Source organism: Pangasianodon hypophthalmus, chromosome 7 (assembly GCF_027358585.1).
Source record: "Pangasianodon hypophthalmus isolate fPanHyp1 chromosome 7, fPanHyp1.pri, whole genome shotgun sequence".
NCBI classification, from domain to species: Eukaryota; Metazoa; Chordata; class Actinopteri; order Siluriformes; family Pangasiidae; genus Pangasianodon; species Pangasianodon hypophthalmus.
Window position 1 is genome coordinate 18,305,889 of NC_069716.1, and position 18,951 is coordinate 18,324,839.

The 18,951-nt window shown below is 39.7% G+C and overlaps 1 protein-coding gene across 2 annotated transcripts; it reads right to left on the reverse strand.

The window, feature by feature from the left end:
- Positions 1 to 4,287: 4,287 nt before the first annotated feature.
- hmmr (hyaluronan-mediated motility receptor (RHAMM)) lies at positions 4,288 to 17,722 on the reverse strand. 2 transcript variants are annotated; one of them, XM_053235782.1, is made up of 20 exons: positions 17,534 to 17,722; positions 15,140 to 15,235; positions 14,942 to 15,009; positions 14,776 to 14,847; positions 14,405 to 14,593; positions 14,202 to 14,288; positions 13,932 to 14,043; positions 13,593 to 13,658; positions 13,415 to 13,488; positions 12,097 to 12,167; positions 11,651 to 11,997; positions 10,900 to 11,048; positions 8,842 to 9,056; positions 8,638 to 8,754; positions 8,406 to 8,564; positions 7,009 to 7,406; positions 6,918 to 6,963; positions 5,834 to 5,906; positions 5,478 to 5,654; positions 4,288 to 5,376 (listed from the first exon to the last, which is right to left on the reverse strand). In XM_053235782.1, the coding sequence occupies exons 1-20, from the start codon at positions 17,577 to 17,579 to the stop codon at positions 5,227 to 5,229; spliced, it is 2,712 nt and encodes a 903-aa protein (XP_053091757.1). In that variant the 5' UTR covers positions 17,580 to 17,722; the 3' UTR covers positions 4,288 to 5,226. The 2 variants fall into 2 exon arrangements, with proteins under 2 accessions (XP_053091757.1, XP_053091756.1); XM_053235781.1 differs by having other exon boundaries at positions 6,918 to 7,406.
- Positions 17,723 to 18,951: the final 1,229 nt, after the last annotated feature.

Consider the following 18,951-nt stretch of genomic DNA (forward strand, 5'->3'; position numbering starts at 1 on the left):
CGTTGTGAGATGCTTTTCTGCTCACCATGGTTGTAAAGAGTGCTTATTTGAGTTACTATAGACTTCCTCCTGTCCGATCGTTCTCCTCTGATCTATCTCATCAACAAGGTGTTTCAGCCTGCAGACCCTCCGCACCCAGGCTGCTTTTTGTCTTTCACACCATTCTGTGTAAACGCTAGAGACTGTTGTGTGTGAAATTCCCAGGAGATCAGCAGTTTCTGAAATACTCAAACCAGCCCATCTGGCACTAACAACCATGCCATGGTTAAGGTCACACAGATCACTTTTTTTTCCCATTCTGATGTTTGATGTGAACATTACCTGAAGCTCTTGACCTGTATCTACATGATTTTATGCATTGTGCTGCTGCCACATGATTGGCTGATAACTGCAAAAATGAGCAGGTGTAAAGCAGTTCCTATTAAAGTGGACAGTAAGTGTATATTTTTTGGAAGTTAACGTATCTGTTTGTTCTTCTGTGTAACTTATGGTACTGGTGACTGTCATTTGGCATGAGGTTTTTTTTTTTTTTATCTGACATGGTTGTTTTGCAGGTTGTCAACAGGAAGTTATCTGAGTCCTAGTTTAGGTTAGAGATTTTTTTCTAAATATCATTTTAAAGTAGGCGATCCTTTGCCATGATCAGTCCTCAAACCTTGCAAACTCTTAGCAATAATAGTCCTGGCTTGCAGCAACACTAGCCCCTGCTGTATACAGTTCAGCTATCCTAGAGCACCCCCTGTAAAATATATCTGGCACCACCACTGGCTGGAGCTACTGTCAGAGCTGTTATTGAAAATAATTCAACAGCTTCTGACTAGTCAGTTTTGAGAAATGAGCAGTGTTTGTTCATTATTGCTTCATATTACAACGTTATTACAATAGTTTTCCAAACAATGTTACATGAAGTAACACAATTTTAAGTAACTTATGTCTTATCGCTACAACTATCTGTAAATTATGCGTTGTTGTCAATCCGGATGAACTTGTGAACAACTGCAGCAGAGTCTCTTGCAATAGTTTATTTATGGATCATAAATAATTTTATAAGTAAAGTACTCTGAGACTCAAATGATTAATGGAGTTTAAAATAACTAAAATAACTGAAGTATTATAAAATAAGTAAAATAACTGAAGTTTGGGGTTAAGACCCCACCTGAAGCTCCACCTTCTTCCTACTCAACTTCCTATAAAGTCTCTCTTTATCACTCTCTTTCACAACTAGAGAAATTTCCACACCCCCAACCTCACTGTCTCCTCTATACTATTCTACAACTACACTTGTCTTTGATGGAGGGCCTGGCTATCTAGCACAAAGCAGAACAGCAGATGTGTCATTTAGTCTTCATGTCATTTAGTAGTCTGCACTCTCATGTTGTCTGCACTCTCAAAGTGCTATATAAATGAAGATGATGATGGTGTTGTTGTTGTTTGCTCACATTTTAGGCATATACCGCCACCTACTGCACTGATGCATGACTGCAACAATATTTCTCTCTACATTTCTTTTTACAGCCTAATAATGAGCACAACAACTGTGCTGCTTAGATTTTTACAGTTAATATGAATTACTAATGAATGTCCTCCCTCCTTGCCTAGCGAGCTTCGTATCTGACTGCTTGCTTACATCCACATGCTTCATATCTGACTGCTTGCCTCCATTAAAAAGTAAAAAATAAAAAAAATTTTTGTTGTGTTCCATAGGATCCCAAAGCCGATGCGCACCTATAATCTCAACCAGGTGGCTTGTGAACCTTTCTGGTAATTTGTAATAATCATTCAATACTGTATATATATATATATATATATATATATATATATATATATATATATGTATGTATGTGTATATGTAATGTGCACCTCTTGTTTGTATCTTGTATTTGTATCTGTTTGGAACACATTAAATGCCATGCAACAGTCAGTACTTTAGCCTACAGGTAAGACATGAGAACACAGTGGAAAAGACAAATTTGCCAAAACGTGATCAAACTGAGTCGGCTAGACAAATTGTTCAGAAAACAAATGCACTTCACAAGCAGACGTGAGAAATTATAACTGTTGTCCAATGCAAACACACCTATAATCTCACCAGTCAAAGGGTTAATGGTGTGTTACTGCACAATATTCACAAGAAAGCACTCTTTAGTGCTGCTTTGCACTATTTGCTAGGTAGTAGCCAAGAAAAGACTCACGGGACCTGTAAATCTCTGAAGGCAAATGTGGTTTCATTTTCAGGTGAAAAATACTTTCACACCAACATCAATCCAAAGTAAGATCACATGGCAGTTGGAAAATGGGACAACAAATCAATTCCAGTGATATATATGCCATTTCTACCTTGTCAGTTTTGGGACTAAGAGGGCAATTAGGTACTACTTTTTAAACTCACATTTTCCTTGCAAAAAAATAAGAAAAAAGACCAGGCATGTGTCTCGTCATTTTTCCCCCCCACAGAGATTTATCATATCTAAGAAACACGGCCATTTTCTCAACTGTCAAGTCATTTCCTCACCATACTCTATCATACTGCAGCAGATTCATCATCTTCTCATGCCTGCAGGACAATGTGTAGGTAGGGGGAAAAAAGACTCAATTTACTAAGTCATTTCGGAGCAGGTCATAGATCAAGACATCCTTTATGAGCCTCTCTTTTAGTATTCAGCAAGATACGTCCAAAAATAGACACTGAAAGTGCCAATGCTAGTTTTGCACGTATGAGTGTTTAAGGGATGGCAGGCCAAGGGGGAGGTCGTGCCGAAGGTCAGAGCTGAATTACTGCCTGTCACTGTTAGGACAGGATGAGTGTAGATACAGAGAGACCCTGTCAGGGACCAGAGACTTACCGTCCCACACAGCATGGCAGAAACAGTGAGACAGGGAGGCCAATTTCCAGGGCACCTGTCCCAGAAAACATTTCGGTGAAATGACTTACCTTAAGCAAGATTTTCCAATTTCCTGTCAAGTCAAGGTCAACTCAGAGTCAGAGACAGAAGTGACAGGTGAGAAAGGCCCTGCAGAAAAAGTGGTGAAATAACAATGTTAACTGTGCAACCTCTTGTGTTTTCTGGAGCCAAGTAGCTAAGGGGGCAGCAGGCAATATATTACACTGGAATGTAGAAAACTGAGTTGAAGTAGTGACTATAATCTGGTGTCCTGAAAAACGTCCTGGAAAACGTCCTGAAAAACCCAAATAAGCGTTATACCGTAGCATTACCAGTGCTTGTAAGAGTTTGTGGTAACACATACTAAGACCTTCATAACATATTCATAAGCATTGTATTAATCTTGGTTATGGAAAGTGGTTATAAAGCTGGAATAGGTTTGGGCCCCTTATTTCCAGCGAAGGGAAACCTTAATACTACAGCACGCAAAGACATTCTAGACAATTGTGTACTTCCAATTTTGTGGCAACAGTTTGGGGAAGAGCTATATATGGGTGAGATGGTCAGGTATCCACATACTTTTGGCCATATAGTTTATAGGTTTTATAGGTTTGGGTTTTATAATGTGAATGATTAACTGGATTTTGAACATGCATTTGGGAGTTCTTGTTGAGGATTCATGTGAGTTTCCTTTAAAATGATACATTCAAAAATAGGCTATTTAAGTGTTAATGCTTCCTGCTTTTGGATAATCTTCAGCTAAACGCTAGTTACAAAGCTGTTTCCGGGTGCTTCACTTCTAGAAAGTAAGACTTTATACATAACTTTTCCGTAGGAAGTTAGGGCTTGGGTACATATCTTTTAGTAATAGCTTCTGAACTAACAAGCATAGCTGACATAATACTTATACATTATGTATAATACATATAATTGTTACACTGAAGTCAGACCAAGAATGCACTGCCAAACTCATAACCAATTACTACCACTACTAGTTGTAATAGTTGTATTAAGCTACACAAAAATGAAACTAAATGTGTAGTGAAACACTGAAAGAATGAAATTTAGTTCATGCACGTCTGAGAAACCAGCTCTTAAAGAGAACACAGCTCTATACACAGCTCTAGTTTGCTCTATATTCAGTCCCAAGCACCCATTGTCCAGCAATTCCAAATCTTCTGTAATCTAAACACACTTGCTCCAGCTGATCAGCTACTGAGCAGAGCTTTCATGTGTGATCAGATGTGGGTAGGACAGGAATAGGAAACTGCACTGTGCTGCATGTCTCAAAGACGGAATGCAAGAAGCCTTGTACTACTACACTTCAGTGCCCTCTAGTGGATAACAGCATAGGAAACATAGCAGGTAATTCAGGTTTAATGTCTTAGAAAGATTTATTAAACCCTTCACAGAGAGCAGTTAAACAGTCACTCACTTTTTTACAGTGGAAAAACAATGTACTAAATGCTTCCATAAATTAAGATGAATGACTTTTGTTCAGTTTCATTTGATGCATACCATTCCATAACAGTAAGATAACAGTAATAAGGGGAAAAAATGACAACCGTAGTGGAAATGTATATATATTTTTTTTTATTAAATAACTGTTCTACATAGCAAAACAATTATCATATTTAAAATCATGTAAGAAAAGACTTTTCAAAAAGCTTTAAAAAGTTAAGCATTAGAACAAAGAAAAGAGCAGCCAAGTAATCAAATTATGGTACATGAAATGTGCTGAACTGAGTTGAGTAATTGGATTGAAAATATAAATTGGATTAACAGGACTACAAAATTAGATTGAAGCTAAGTTCAAAGGTTACAAAATGAATCAGAATTGTAGTGAAGATAATGCATGAGCACGCACAAACCAATCTTAGCGCGTACTAGACCACATACATATTTTAACATATCTAGTAGTTGGGTAATCCAGACCTAAAACAAAGAGTTGCTTAAAATATTACTCATTTAAAAATATATATTTACTCCCATATTAAGTCCTGCAGCACTGGTGACCCAAAACGTACAAACTGACACAATAAATAAAAACACCCTCCGTGTCCAGATACCATACAGAACAATAACACCTAAGTGTAGAAGGAATTCCCCCAACCCTTGCCTTAAGACATGACAGAAGAAAAAAAATAAAAAAAATCCACCAAGAACTGCTGATCCTTTTTCCTTGACAGGTTCTTTCTATAGCAAAGTCTAGATCGTCAATAAAATCTTTCTGAGTGAAAGAGTATACATGAACCGTACAAACACAGTGTGGAAACTGCAGTGTGACAATACATCATGTAACTGCTGATTAGTTGAGATCATAACCAACTTGTAGATCTTCCCTCTATCTAAGAGGCACCACAGGCTGCTGGTTCTCTTTATGTTCGTGTTTGAAGGCTTTGCTGGGGTCAAACCGGCGTGGGGCCTGACTGGACTTGAGCTGCTCCAGGTCCCTCTTCTGCTTCCCCAGCTGTGTCCTCAGCTTAGTCACTTCCTGTAAAAACAAACAGGAAAATCATCTGTGCAGCACAGCTTAGAGTATGGCTCACATGGAGAGACTCGGCAAGACTAGCACACAAGCGAGGCAATCCTGACCTGCTTGAGCTCCAAGTTCTCCTCCTTGAGCTTGACCATGTGCTTGATTTTCTGTCGTTGGTTCTGATGGCCCAGCAGGTTAGCGTAGGCGCCTGCGAGCTTGTTCAGCTCTGCCTGAGTGGCCCCTTTCTCAGAGAGCAATGCGTCCCTCTCAGCCGCAAAGCCATCCAGCTGCTCCTGGGGTCCAAAAAAAGGAAAGAAACATGAAACATGCTAGAAAGCAACAGAGAGCATCTGTACTGCCAGCATCAGCAACACAAGTTCCACAGAAGTAGATTAATGCTTCCCAATAAAGAGGATCAGGAGCTTGCCACAAACTTTTCAGTGACAGAAGTAATTTCACAGCGCAGACGCACCTGGAAGGGCTTAACTTTAGCGTAGAGCTGTTCATACAAGTTTCTCCAGTGCTCAGTCTCATCATTTGATGTGCTGTTTTAAAAAAAAAATAATAATAAAATAAAATTAAAACACAGCACACTCAGATATAACATCATCGATATAGGAAAGGTACAGCAAACTACACTAACCATCTGTAAGCAAAGTACTAATACACAAACACACACACAATATTTTATATATATAAAAAGATATAGCTATGTATCTATGTATATATAAAAATGTGTGTGTGTATTAGAGTACTTTGCTTGCTTATATAACAAGATCATTTTACTGAGGAAGCTAGGATTTGTGGTATGGCATTTTTTGAAATTGAAATTAATTACTTGTACTAATAGTGGATACAAGTCAATACATTATGAATAGAAGTATCTTCATTAACTCAAACTTTTTACAGCAGGCTTGTCTAAACTTCATTGGAAGTGAAAAATATATGGAGTCGTATGTGATGAGCTATTTGTAATAATTATGCATAATCGTAATAATGTAAGAAATAAATAATAGCCTAATTGTAACGCTGACTTTTAAGCAAATGGTTTAATAAGTAAGGTGTTTTAAACCACAGCACGGTTGAATTCTCGAATCAGAATGCGTGCAATAATTAATAAAAATGAATATAACTGCATGGCTCTGACAGCAGCTCTGGCTGTAACAGACACTATATTAATGCGTTTGTTCTAATACATTATCATTCCTATAATAACATCTTATTCACAGTGACAGACCTACAGCCTCAGAAGCACTTCACTTGCACAGCTGATACAGGACTTTTGTCCAAATCTTTCTCTAAAAAGCTGCTTTGGAAGACTTCTCAGAAAATAAGTGCCCTCAGACTCAGTGCTTTTGCTGAGATGTTGCTACTGAGTCTAGCCGTGTTGGACTGACCTTGACAGGCCTCTAGGAGTTAAATATAAATATATTTCAGCCATTAGATGTGATTCAGCCTCAGTATTGCTTCATTTTAATTTAATCCAACTTAATCAATTCCACAGAGTTAGTCCCAGGACAACACAGGAGTAGTGAGGCACTGTGGTACTGCTTCACCTTTTTTGTGCCTCTCTGAGTTGTTCATTGAAGTTGTGTTGCTCCTGCTCCATCTCTCGCTCCATCTGCTGGTTTAGCTGCTCCTTCTCCCGCTCCATCTGCTGGTGGAGCTGCTCCTTCTCCCGCTCCATCTGCTGGTTGAGCTGCTCCTTCTCCCGCTCCATCTGCTGGTTGAGCTGCTCCTTCTCCCGCTCCATCTGCTGGTGGAGCTGCTCCTTCTCCCGCTCCATCTGCTGGTGGAGCTGCTCCTTCTCCCGCTCCATCTGCTGGTGGAGCTGCTCCTTCTCCCGCTTCAGCGCCTCCACCTGCTCCTGCAGGAGCCGCGCCTCCTGAACCCTGCCTTCTGCTGACTCCCTCCTACGCTGCTGAGTCTGCTCCACCTGAGCCAGGGCCTGCCGTTTCTCCTCTTGCTCCTGTCCTACCTCCTCCCTGGCCTGCCTCAAGTCCATCTCACACTGGGCCAGCTTAGTCTGGACCTCCAGTAACATCCTGAACACACACACATTTAAGCTGAATTTCAGTATAATATTTTATTATTCAGTATTTAACTGCATAATATATTTTTATTTCAAATTTGCTAAATCCAGTTTCCCATAAAAAAAAAAAAAACAGACTCTCATTGTTTCTAGAAAAAAATAATTACATATATGTTTGGGTTGTGATCTCATTAAATGGACCAATCGCATTCCATATGCAACTTATTAGAGGATGATGTGGCACCCAGAACCTTTACCTGTAGAACCTACATGTTAGCTATTATGTAGGGTATGATCAGATTGTTACCTCATCCTTTTTTTTTTTTTTTTTTTTTTTTTTATTAACCTGATCATTTTCCTTTCTCCAGTAGTTCTCATCCCATTTGTGTCCAGCTACAACTCCTTACCTCTTCCTAAATCATACATTGCAATATTTGTTGCCACTCCTAGCATTAGAAGGACATGTAATTGCTTTCCAGAACTAAACAAAACAGCTATCCATCTTTGGCTAAGCAGAGTTGTGTAATGTCGAGCTACTCATTTTTTTTTTTTTTTTAAAGATTTTTTTGGGCTCAGCGTGCCACCTTTCCTCACAGCCAGTATTTCTTTCAGCTTGTAATGGCAATGTGAAAAACACTGACAATGTAAGAGGTTTTGTGGATAGTTATTCTCAAAAATATCTTTCTAAGAAAGAGCAATTAGGGGATCTTTTTGTTTTGATTTTTTTTTTATATATAAAAGGATGTGCAAAAATACCTTTTTTGTTTTTTAAACAAAGAATTCACCACTTGCTTGTGTGTTTTTGAATGGTTGATTAATACAATGATGGCATGAAACTGATATTTTTAGACTAGGTTATCATACTGAGAAAATTTCAAACCCTCACACCCTTAATTCCAGCTAGGTAGCTAACTTAATTAACGTAAGTGATCAACATAATCATGACTGTTCTTGTATATTTTGACAGGATTGGCTTCTGTCGAAAGGTTGTGTATCTGAGCGTGTATCTGACCTGGCATACTCCTCCCTCTCCTTTTCTTGTGTGTGCTGTTGGTGAAGGAGTTTATTCTGTTCATCCTGCAGTTGCTGAGTGATTGTGCCCAGCTCCTCCTTCAGCTCCAGTACACGAGCCCCATCCTGCTCTCTCTGCGTACTCATAGCCTGCATGGCACTGAAATGAAAAAGGGATTAATAGCATGATCTTATTTGAGTCAAGGGGTTAATAGTTAGTGCTCAGTACTTACCTCTCTAGCTCAGTGGCCATGTCGCCTATCTTTCCCAGTGAGCTGTTGTGTTCATCCTGTAGTTTCTTCACAGTTTCCTGATGAACCTCTTCCAAAGTACTCATCTCTGCTTTGCTCCTACCAAACCAGTATCAGCATTAACCAGTGATTATCCAGTGATTATGGGAAAAATAAAAGCTTGCTTCCCCGTCAGCAGGATCTCACCTCTCTAGCTCTGCACGGGCGCTGTTCAATTCTTCCTCCGTTGTGAGTTTCTCCTGGGTTAAGAGATGGATGGTCTCCTGCAGGAGCTTATCTTGTTCCTCAAGCACATTCACTTCCTCCAACACCTCTTCCAACTCCTCCTCTAACTGCTTCCTCTCTTTGTCCAGGTCATCACGCAGAGATTCCATCAAGCTGGACAGGGAGTCATTACGAGCCTGTGGGCACATTTCACATTAGAAGAATTCTGTTTCGAAACCACATTGGCAAGTTTGAAAACTTCATTTCAGTTTAATTACTGCATAAATAACTTCTATTTGAGGTTCATTTATAAATATGGTGTATATATAAAATAGTACAATGAAAATGGAAAGTACATGCATCATTTCCCACTTATATGTCAAGGTTAATAAAAAGTAAACGCCACATGGAAATGATGTGCATGATTTGGTGACTCAGAGGGCAAAGTAATTAACTGAGCAGAATTTGAAAAAAAATAAAAAATCTGTCAATGTGTGTGAAGCACTATCTAATTAATTCATGAATGTGCTTCAGGCTGTTTAAAAAAAATGGTATAAGGTTACTAATGTTGCAGAATAGGCACTTAAAGGGAAATTGGAGTCAGCATTGAAGATATTCAAGCACAAAAATAAGCTGATAAGTTGATTGGATTGCATCCTTTTTCTACTGTACGTATCTAAATGCTAACGAGAAAATCCTAGAGGGCAGAGGGGAAAAAAAAGAAAAACAGAACCAGCGCATGTCGGTGGAGGGGACGGCTCCACAATAACAGCATTAATGATTAAATAGTTATTGGTTGAACTGATTTTGAAAACTACAATCTTCAAAACTTTTTGGATTAATAAGCAACCAGCTGAGAATAGAAGCTCAATTTATTAAACTATTTTGTAAAAGCTCAAACTATTACAAAATTAGCATAAGTGCATGTCCATGTTGTGGTGCACATAAACTGTCTACAACTGTAGTGAAAGATATTTGCCGATGATTGACATACAGTAAATATAAAAGTCGACACACCCCTATGAAAAATTGGCTTTTGTAATGTAAAAATTTTTTTTAAATGAAACCAAGATAAATTATGTCACAGCAACCAACAAAGTGAAAAACAAGTAGAAACATTTTAAGGGATAAAAAAAAAAAAAGAGAGAGAGAGAGAGAGAAAGTGTTTCCTTTCACATTTAGTGAACTGGCTTTTCCGTTAGGTGAATTTTAATCATTTTTGGTCTGACCAGTGCGATAGGTGAGAAAGCACAAAGAGTGTAATTTTTTAGGGTTTCAATGGGTGAATAATGGCTATGGTGCCTCTAGTAGCTGGCACCTCTACACATGGAAGTGAGTATGTATGTTCACATATTTGTGAACCAATTATTTATTTGTGAAATACAAAGTTAGTGCATCTTGTTTAAATTTAATTGTGGATCTCTCTTTATGTTATTTGTTTGAAAATTATGCAACAAAAACAGCTCCACAATCGGGACAGACTCAAGTCAAGAAAATTAATTTCTGTCAGTATGTCAGAAATAATCCTTAAACATTAATCAGCAATTTGTACATGTTTGTATACTTTAGATGATGTTACATAACATCATAACATGATCAGTTAGTGAATATTTTCTGAATGCTTTAATGAGGACCCTATAAGGTTAGAACTCATTTAATAAGTCTTACAGAGTGTGTTGTGCTTATGCTCAATTCCTAAATGAAATTAATAGTTACACCAAATACATTTTTCAAACTATGTTTCCTGCATTCACCATGTCCATGTGGGTTTCCTCAGGGTCTCCAGTTTCCTTCCACCTGTCAGAAACATGCTTGTAGGTGGATTTGTTAAGATAAATTGCCCCGAGATGTGAATTTGTGTGCGAATGTGTGTATGCTGCCCTGTGATGGACTGTGATGTGTCCCATCCAGGGTGTGTTCCCGCCTCACGCCCAGTGCTCCCAGGATAGACTCCGGATCCACAGCGACCAGGATAAAGCGGTTACTGAAAGTGAAGTGTGAGTGACTGAAGTGAAGGAAATAAAGGGGGCAGTGTGTTACCTTCTCTTCCTCGAACTGTTCAACAAGGGCAGAGTGCTCCTGCTTCAGCTTGTCATGAGCTTCTTTCTCACACTTTTTGCTCTCCTCCAGTGAGCTAACCTCAGCCAGCAGTTCCTGCACTCTCTTCAGCCCTTCCTCCTGTGTCCTGGCTGCTCACACACACAAAGAAGTACTTTTTTCAAAACATTTCTCTAAATACATACATACACATACATTATACATATACATATATACACACACACATTTTTTTTATTATATATATATATATATATATATATATATATATATATATATATATATATATATATATATATATATACACACACATACACACATATATATATATACATATATACACACACACACACACACACACACACACACACACACACACACACACACATCACATGTACAACTCTTGTTACAAGCTTACTCAAAGATTATATAGGTCTACAACTAAGTGAAATATGCAGAATCATATTCAGAGTACAGCAAAAAGGAAAGTCCAGTGACACATGTATCCTTCAGCCATTTTTGAAAAGAAAACTGACAAACAGCAGTGCCAAAGCACAAAGTATAAGTGTAAATATTTGTCTTGGATGACTAACTGCTCTCTACTGTTAAGGAAGTTGGCTTTCATAAGCTAATAGAGCATATTATACACTGTTACGAAATGCTAAAAGTAGACATCTCCACAATCATATACTCTATAACAGACCCTAGGGATCTACCATTCATTCTACCAGCTCACCCCTCTCTTCCTCCATGCTCAAGCAACGCTCATTCATGTGGGCCACCCGCTGGTCCAACTCCTCTTCTGTTCTTCTCAGCACCTCCCTCATTCGGGCCAGCTCCTGCTCTTGCTGCCTCACTGTGCCCTGCGAGTCCTTGAGCTCCTGAGCTCCCTGGACGCTCTTCTCCTCCAGCTCTTTCAGCATAGCCCGAGAGGCCTCTAGTTCACACTTGTGATGCTCCAGCTCTCTCTGCCGTTCCCCAAGGGTGCTGTGGCACTCCTGCAGCTCCTGCTCCGTCTTCTTCAGGGCACTCTGAGACTCCTGGAGCTCCACCATGCGCTGCTCCAGCTTCTGCTCCACCTCACTGTGTACGAGGCAATGCACAACACACAATCACTCACTGCGTCACAGGGAGTCAAAGGGAACGTTCTCAGAGATGCGCTCAGGAAGGAAAAATCCTTACCCAAGTTTCTCTTGAGAATCCGAGACACGGCGCTCCATTGCGGACTTGTCCTGCAGTTTACTTTTTAGATCCTGATAAAGAAGATTTACTTAAATTAATCTAGAGAACTAAAAGTAAAACTTTGACTAATGACTTTACAAGATCAATCTATATTAAAGGAATACCCCAGCACTTTTCAAACTAAAAGCCTCTTTTCCATGTTGTGTGCTGCTCAATGAAAATCACTCACACACACACACACACACACACACACACACACACACACACACACACACACACACACACACACACACACACACACACACATGACAGTACTACAATAAGGACTTGGAATGACACATGCATCAGTGACACTGTCAGGTGCTCATAATAAATATGCTAAACATTACACTGGCCTGTGATTGACTCAAATATTAACAGTAACACTTCAAGTTGTTGGAAATGGTAGTGTGTATTCAGCTAAGTATCATATGGTATATAAATGAAATGTTATTAAATTCTAAAAACCATTACTAAAAGAAACGAGGCCTATATTTAAGCAGTCCAACAGTCATTTAGTTAGGAAGCAAGAAAAACAGGCATGAAGTTGGTATTGTTATAGTTACTATATGTCCACTGGTTATGTTATTAGCTATTTTACTTTTATAGTATGTATGTATAGTGAATACATACTATATATAGACTTGTATAGTATGTATTCACAGGCAAGACAAAATGTGACATCCTCTTGTTTAGTCTTGTTTAAGACGGGTTGCCGCAATGATTTGACAGATATATACAAAAGAAGAAATACTAAAAAGTCTTTACAGCATTAAATGTTACAGTACAATATGAGCTGCAGATTTTGTTCTGTGTTTTTTTTTTTTAAAAAAAAAACCTGCTGAGTGTGTAACCGTTTCTCTCCTTGGCCAAAATGGTTTACCCCTGCAGGGGAAAAAAGACGCTTAATATCTACCCACAGTGTCTGTACTGTTGGTGAAATTACCACAGAGACACGTTTACCTGTAGTGAGGAAAGAATGAAAGAGCATTTGAAGCTCGTGGGTTGTTCACTTGTTGAAGTAAGTAACTACATAACACAAGTTCAGAATTACAATCATTCCACGAGAGAAGGTCTTACCAAAGCTATTCTTTTGTAGACATATCCGATTTTCAAACAGAAGCAATATGGTAAAAACGAACGCATGGTATCCATAATACATTTCTGCATACATTAAAAATGACTTTTGCAACATGCTAATGATAGACATCTCAGAATCTGTACACCTGTAATGTAACGAATTGAGCACAAATTGAGCACAGAGGGCACTAAATAATACCTGAATCTCTTCATTTGCAGTATCAAGGTAGCTCTGCAGCACTTTGAGCTCCTCCCTCAGCTCCTGTATAACAGCTAAAATGGAGGACAGTGGAAATAAGACAACTTTGGACTGTTGTTCAAAAATGACACACACACACACACACACACACACACACACACATATACACAGCACCTACCATGCAGCTTATCCATTTCTTTCTCCAGCTCCTCATTGTGAGCTTTAGACTCTTCATGAAGGCTCTCTGCAAAAATAGCAATTAAAAGTAAAACCTTCACTTTACAGAGCAATACTGCTGAGATTTGTTTTGTTGGATCGTAGAGTTAGCATGCAGAACACTTTGGGGAAAAGCTAAACACATGAGTTCACATTTGAGGAAAGAAAAAAAAAATCAATCTCTGTAGCATGTGTTTATTCCCTAAGTGGCTCGGAAAATATCATTTTATTTGCTTGGTTTAGTTTCCCAGTACCACACACACACACAAAAAAAACAAAACAAAAAAGAAGCTGTGCTTACCAAGATCTTTGTTCCTCTCCTTAATAGCATTAAGAGTTGCTCTTGAAGCTTCAAGATCGGTCTCCAAGACCTTTACTTTGCCGTCTAAGCTGATCTGCAGGAAACTCAGCTCCTGTGTGTTTTTCCAAAAAAAAAAAAAAAAAAAAAAAAAAAAAAAGCCAAAAACTCTAAGAGTCTTCACTTGGCTTGTGCACTACTTACAATTACCCTAAAACACACAAAGAACAAGAATGTAATCACGTGACCTGTTGAGGTGTAACTGTAACCCACCTTGTCCTTAGCATCCAGTCTGTTCCTCGCTTCCATGAGCTCCATAGACAGCGAGTGGATTTTCTTCTTTGTAGTGTCTGCAGAAACCTGTGGATGTGGAAGAGTAGGAAGAGACAGACAAAAAGAGTGCACAAAAGCAAATATGCATTACTACCAGAACGGTTTAAGCCTTCCATTAAATAAGAACATCAATTAAATCCAACCTTGCTCTTGAGGAACTCGTTGGTTTTCTTTAATTCAGCAAGCTGTCTTTCAAAAGAGGCCACGTTGGCTGCGAGGCCCGTCTTCTCTCTCACAGCAGCCAGCAGTTTAGCCTCCAGCTTCTTGAGCTCTTCCTCTAGGGTCTGAAGCCTGCGGTCCTGTTCTCCTCGCTGCTGAACCAGCGAGCGGATCTGGAAAGCAGTGTTCATCAGGATAGATAACTTTCAAAGGCATAACAACATTGCTTTGGTATATAGAAAAGATAATATATCTTATACAGGTCAAGGGAAACCAGTAATCTAATTCCATAGTTCTTAAAGTGAGGTCATTGATGTAGATCCATGACATATCCATTACTTCCTGTGATACTTACCTCTTTCTCCAGCAGCTTCTGCTGTTTCATTTCAACTTGAAAGTTGCTCTTGTCCTTTTTTGAGCTATCGGTCTGTGTGGAAACAGGACACGTATAACACGAGCAGCCACGTTTATGATTCCGAGCAGTGTACACATCTTAAATATCACAGAAGGTGGTCACTTACCAAGCCGTCCACTGACATGGTCCTGCGCACTGGAGACATGGGAACATCTTTGGAGGTGGGTGGTCCAACTAAACCGGGGAGAGACAAATGTATCAGGAGGTCAGCACACAGCACAGGAAGAGGCATGCGTTAAAATCTGAAGAAAAGCATCAGTTCGGATCACAACGATGGGATCTAAACCAGAAGCCGGTCTCTCACGTTTTTGTGGTTTGAAGCGCTCTGCCTTGTGGAACGAAGCGGCACCCTTCACTTCGCCAGGCTTCAGCTCGTATGAACCTGGTGGAGGTGCACAGCCTGGCAAATAGAAATGAACAGATCAGTATTTAAATAAATTAGGGGGGGGGAAGCTGTGGAACTTTCATAAGATAAAACCAAGATATAACCAAGGTTTCAACATAGATGTTCTTCCATTTGTTTTCATATAGCCAGACAGTCTATACAATAATAATACTGACATATACACGGCATATCACACATTTTTGGCTCTGAGCACTTTGTAGCTTTACATTCTGACACAATTTTGCACACATCTACTGTGACACACACCACTAATATAGATACTGATGTATGATGTGTTTATTGTTATAATGATGTTGTTGGAGAACATGCCAGTTTCACCACATACTGTACATACACTGTACTTATCGTTGGAGTCCATGATCAGCTATAGTCATTATAGTTATCGTGGTCACTTAACTGAAACTGGGTTTGAAAATTATACAAGTCACACTAATGTTTCTACTAGGAAGTTGTTCAGTTCCTATCCTAAAGAACACAGACTTCAAAACAAGCATAAATAACATTTGGATCTAACTGCAACTTTAATAAACCGTGGCTGAGCTGCTGCTTATATCATACAAAATGAAACCCAATGTGCAGCCATTTTGGTCATATTCATTCATGTATTTACACCAATCAGCCATAACATTAAAATCACTGACTGGTGAAGTGAATAATTTTGATTATCTCGTTACAATGGCACCTGTCAAGGAGTGGGATATATTAGGCAGAAAGTGAACAGTTTCGAACAGTTCTCGAAGTTGATGTGTTGGAAGCAGGAAAAATGGGCAAGCGTAAGAATCTGAGAGATTTTGACAAGGACCAAATTGTGATGGCTAGATGACTGGGTCAGAGCATCTCCAAAATGGCAGGTCTTGTGGGGTGTTCCCGGTATACTGTGGTTAGTACCTACAAAAAGTGGTCCAAGCAAGGACAACCGGTGAACCGGCGACAGGGTCATGGGTGCCCAAGGCTCACTGATGCGCGTGGGGAACGAAGGCTAGCCCGTCTGGTCCGATCCCACAGAAGAGCTACTGTAGCACAAACTGCTGAAATGTTAATTCTGGCTATGATAGAAAGGTGTCAGAACTCACAATTCATCGCAGCTTCCTCCGTATCTGCGTAGCCACAGACCAGTCAGAGTGCCCATGCTGACCCCTGTCCACCGCCGAAAGCGCCTACAATGGGCATGTCAGCATCGGAAACAGACCATGGAGTAGTGGAAGAAGGTGGCCTGGTCTGATGAATCATGTTTTCTTTTACATCATGTGGAAGGCCGAGTGCATGTGCGTCTCTTACCTGGGGAAGAGATGGCACCAGGATGCACTATGGGAAGAAGGCAAGCTGGCGGAGGCAGTGTGATGCTCTGGGCAATATTCTGCTGGGAAACCTTGGGTTCTGGCCTTCATGCGGATGTTACTTTGACTCGTACCACCTACATAAACATTGTTCCAGACCAAATACACCCCTTCATGGCAACAGTATTCCCTAATGGAAGTGGCCTCTTTCAGCAGGATAATGCGCCCTGCCACACTGTAAAAATTGTACAGGAATGGTTTGAGGAACATAAAGTGTTCAAGGTGTTGACTTGGCCTCCAAATTCCCCAGATCTCAATCCGACCGGGCATCTGTGGGACGTGCTGCAAAAACAAGGCTGATCCATGGAGACCCACCTTGCAACTTACAGGACTTAAAGGATCTGCAGCTAATGTCTGGGTACCAGATACCACAGCACAACTTCAGAGGTGTTGTGAAGTCCATGCCTTGATGGGTCAGAGCTGTTTTAGTGGCACAAGGTGGACTTACACGATATTAGGCAGGTGGTTTTAATGTTATGACTGATCAGTGTGTATAATCAGCAACCATTCTGTGCACATTGCACACTGTGAACACAGCTTATATTGGACCAAAATTCCAATTTCTAATTTCGAATTTCCAAATTCTTCAGCAAGCTAGCTAACTGAGTAATGTGTTATAGTGTCAAAATAAAAGTAAAAGGACAAAAAATAATAATAATAAAGAAATGTGTGACCTGGCGTCGTCCATGTTTCATGTTCATTCCGACAACAAAGCATGTGAACAGGTTATACTCTAAATTCCGACAGCACTTGAAGGCAGCATTAATCACAACACTGTTCACCATCTTCGCGGTTAGCAGTCAGTATCGGTACAAACTCAGAAACCTCGCGTGCTCGCTTCAGGGATGATATCGTTTACAATATCTCACTCACTTTTAAGTGAATACTCAATCAGGACATTGTTATTAAAACGCTTTATTCAGCTAACAACACCGGAAGCTCTTATCATACTTACCGATGTGTTCATTAAACCTTTTCAAAGGAGCCCTGGAAAACGACATGATTCCAACACCAGAAGAGTTTAACTATAGAACAAAAGCTATTATGATTATTATTATTATTACAATTAAAAAAAAAAAAAGCTAATAAAAATAAAAGGAAAATATTCTCAGTAGCCCAAACAACTTCAACAACTGCCGCTGAATTTTTGAAACTCCTTCCGCAGCCAATCAATGCAAAAGAGACGAACTGGCCAATAAGAATCTATCAAAACATGACGAAACTGCCAGCTGTCCAATCAGAAAGCGCTTTCGCCATTTTACGTAGGCGGCCACCTGTGATTTGAAGAAGTGGCTGTTAGTGTACACACCACAGTGAATTCATAGAATAGAAAGGATATAAATGATAAACAAGTGAATTTACAGAATGGAAAGCATATCATTTCTAAGCGAGTAATATCATAAACATAAAAGAAACTCGAGTAAAACAAGCCTGACAAAACAAATTGCAAAATACATTTCCACTGCACTTAGTGTTTAGAAGTTAAGTGCAAATGATATATCTGTAGATTGTTCCATACCATATGTTTCTGTCAAATAATCAGTTTTTAAATTAATTATATATAGCAATGCTATTTGTTTAGTCATGCATAAAGACTAATTTTAAGTTTACACTGCAGAACTCCTGAACTATGTTTTATGTCATGTGCAACACAACATAAATCCTGGTCAGGGTTGCAGTGGATCCAGAGCTTATCCTAAGCTGGGCACAAGGCAGGAGAATTCCCCCCGGATGCAACACCAGTCCATCGCAGGGCACCATGCACACACACATTCACACCTCAGGGCAATTGGTTTTAGGGAGGAAACCAGAGAACCCTGAGGGGAGATAATATGCATCTCCACACGGACCATAGCTCAGGATCGAACCCCGGACCCTGGAATTTGCCCAGTTCTAACTTTCTGGTTATTCGGACTTTTTTTTTTAAACCAGGAGAGAAAGGAAGGGAATGGCACAGATTACATTACAATGCAAATGCACACTGCAGTACTAAATTCTATGTTAAAATATTAGCACGCCATTGGAGGAGAAGGGTGTGTCTGCATCCTGCAAGACTACAAACCACGCCTGTTACAAGGAACGCCCATTACGAGGAACGCCTACTAACAAATCATACTACACAACATTCCCATACCCACTACACAACATTCTCACACCCACTACACAACATTCCCATACCCACTACACAACATTCTCACACCCACTACACAACATTCCCATACCCACTACACAACATTCTCACGCCCACTACACAACAGTCCCACGCCCACTACACAACATTCCCACGCCCACTACACAACAGTCCCACACCCATTACTAATTGCACGAATTTCGTCAATTTCCACAATCATAATCCTAACCCTATCCCTAACC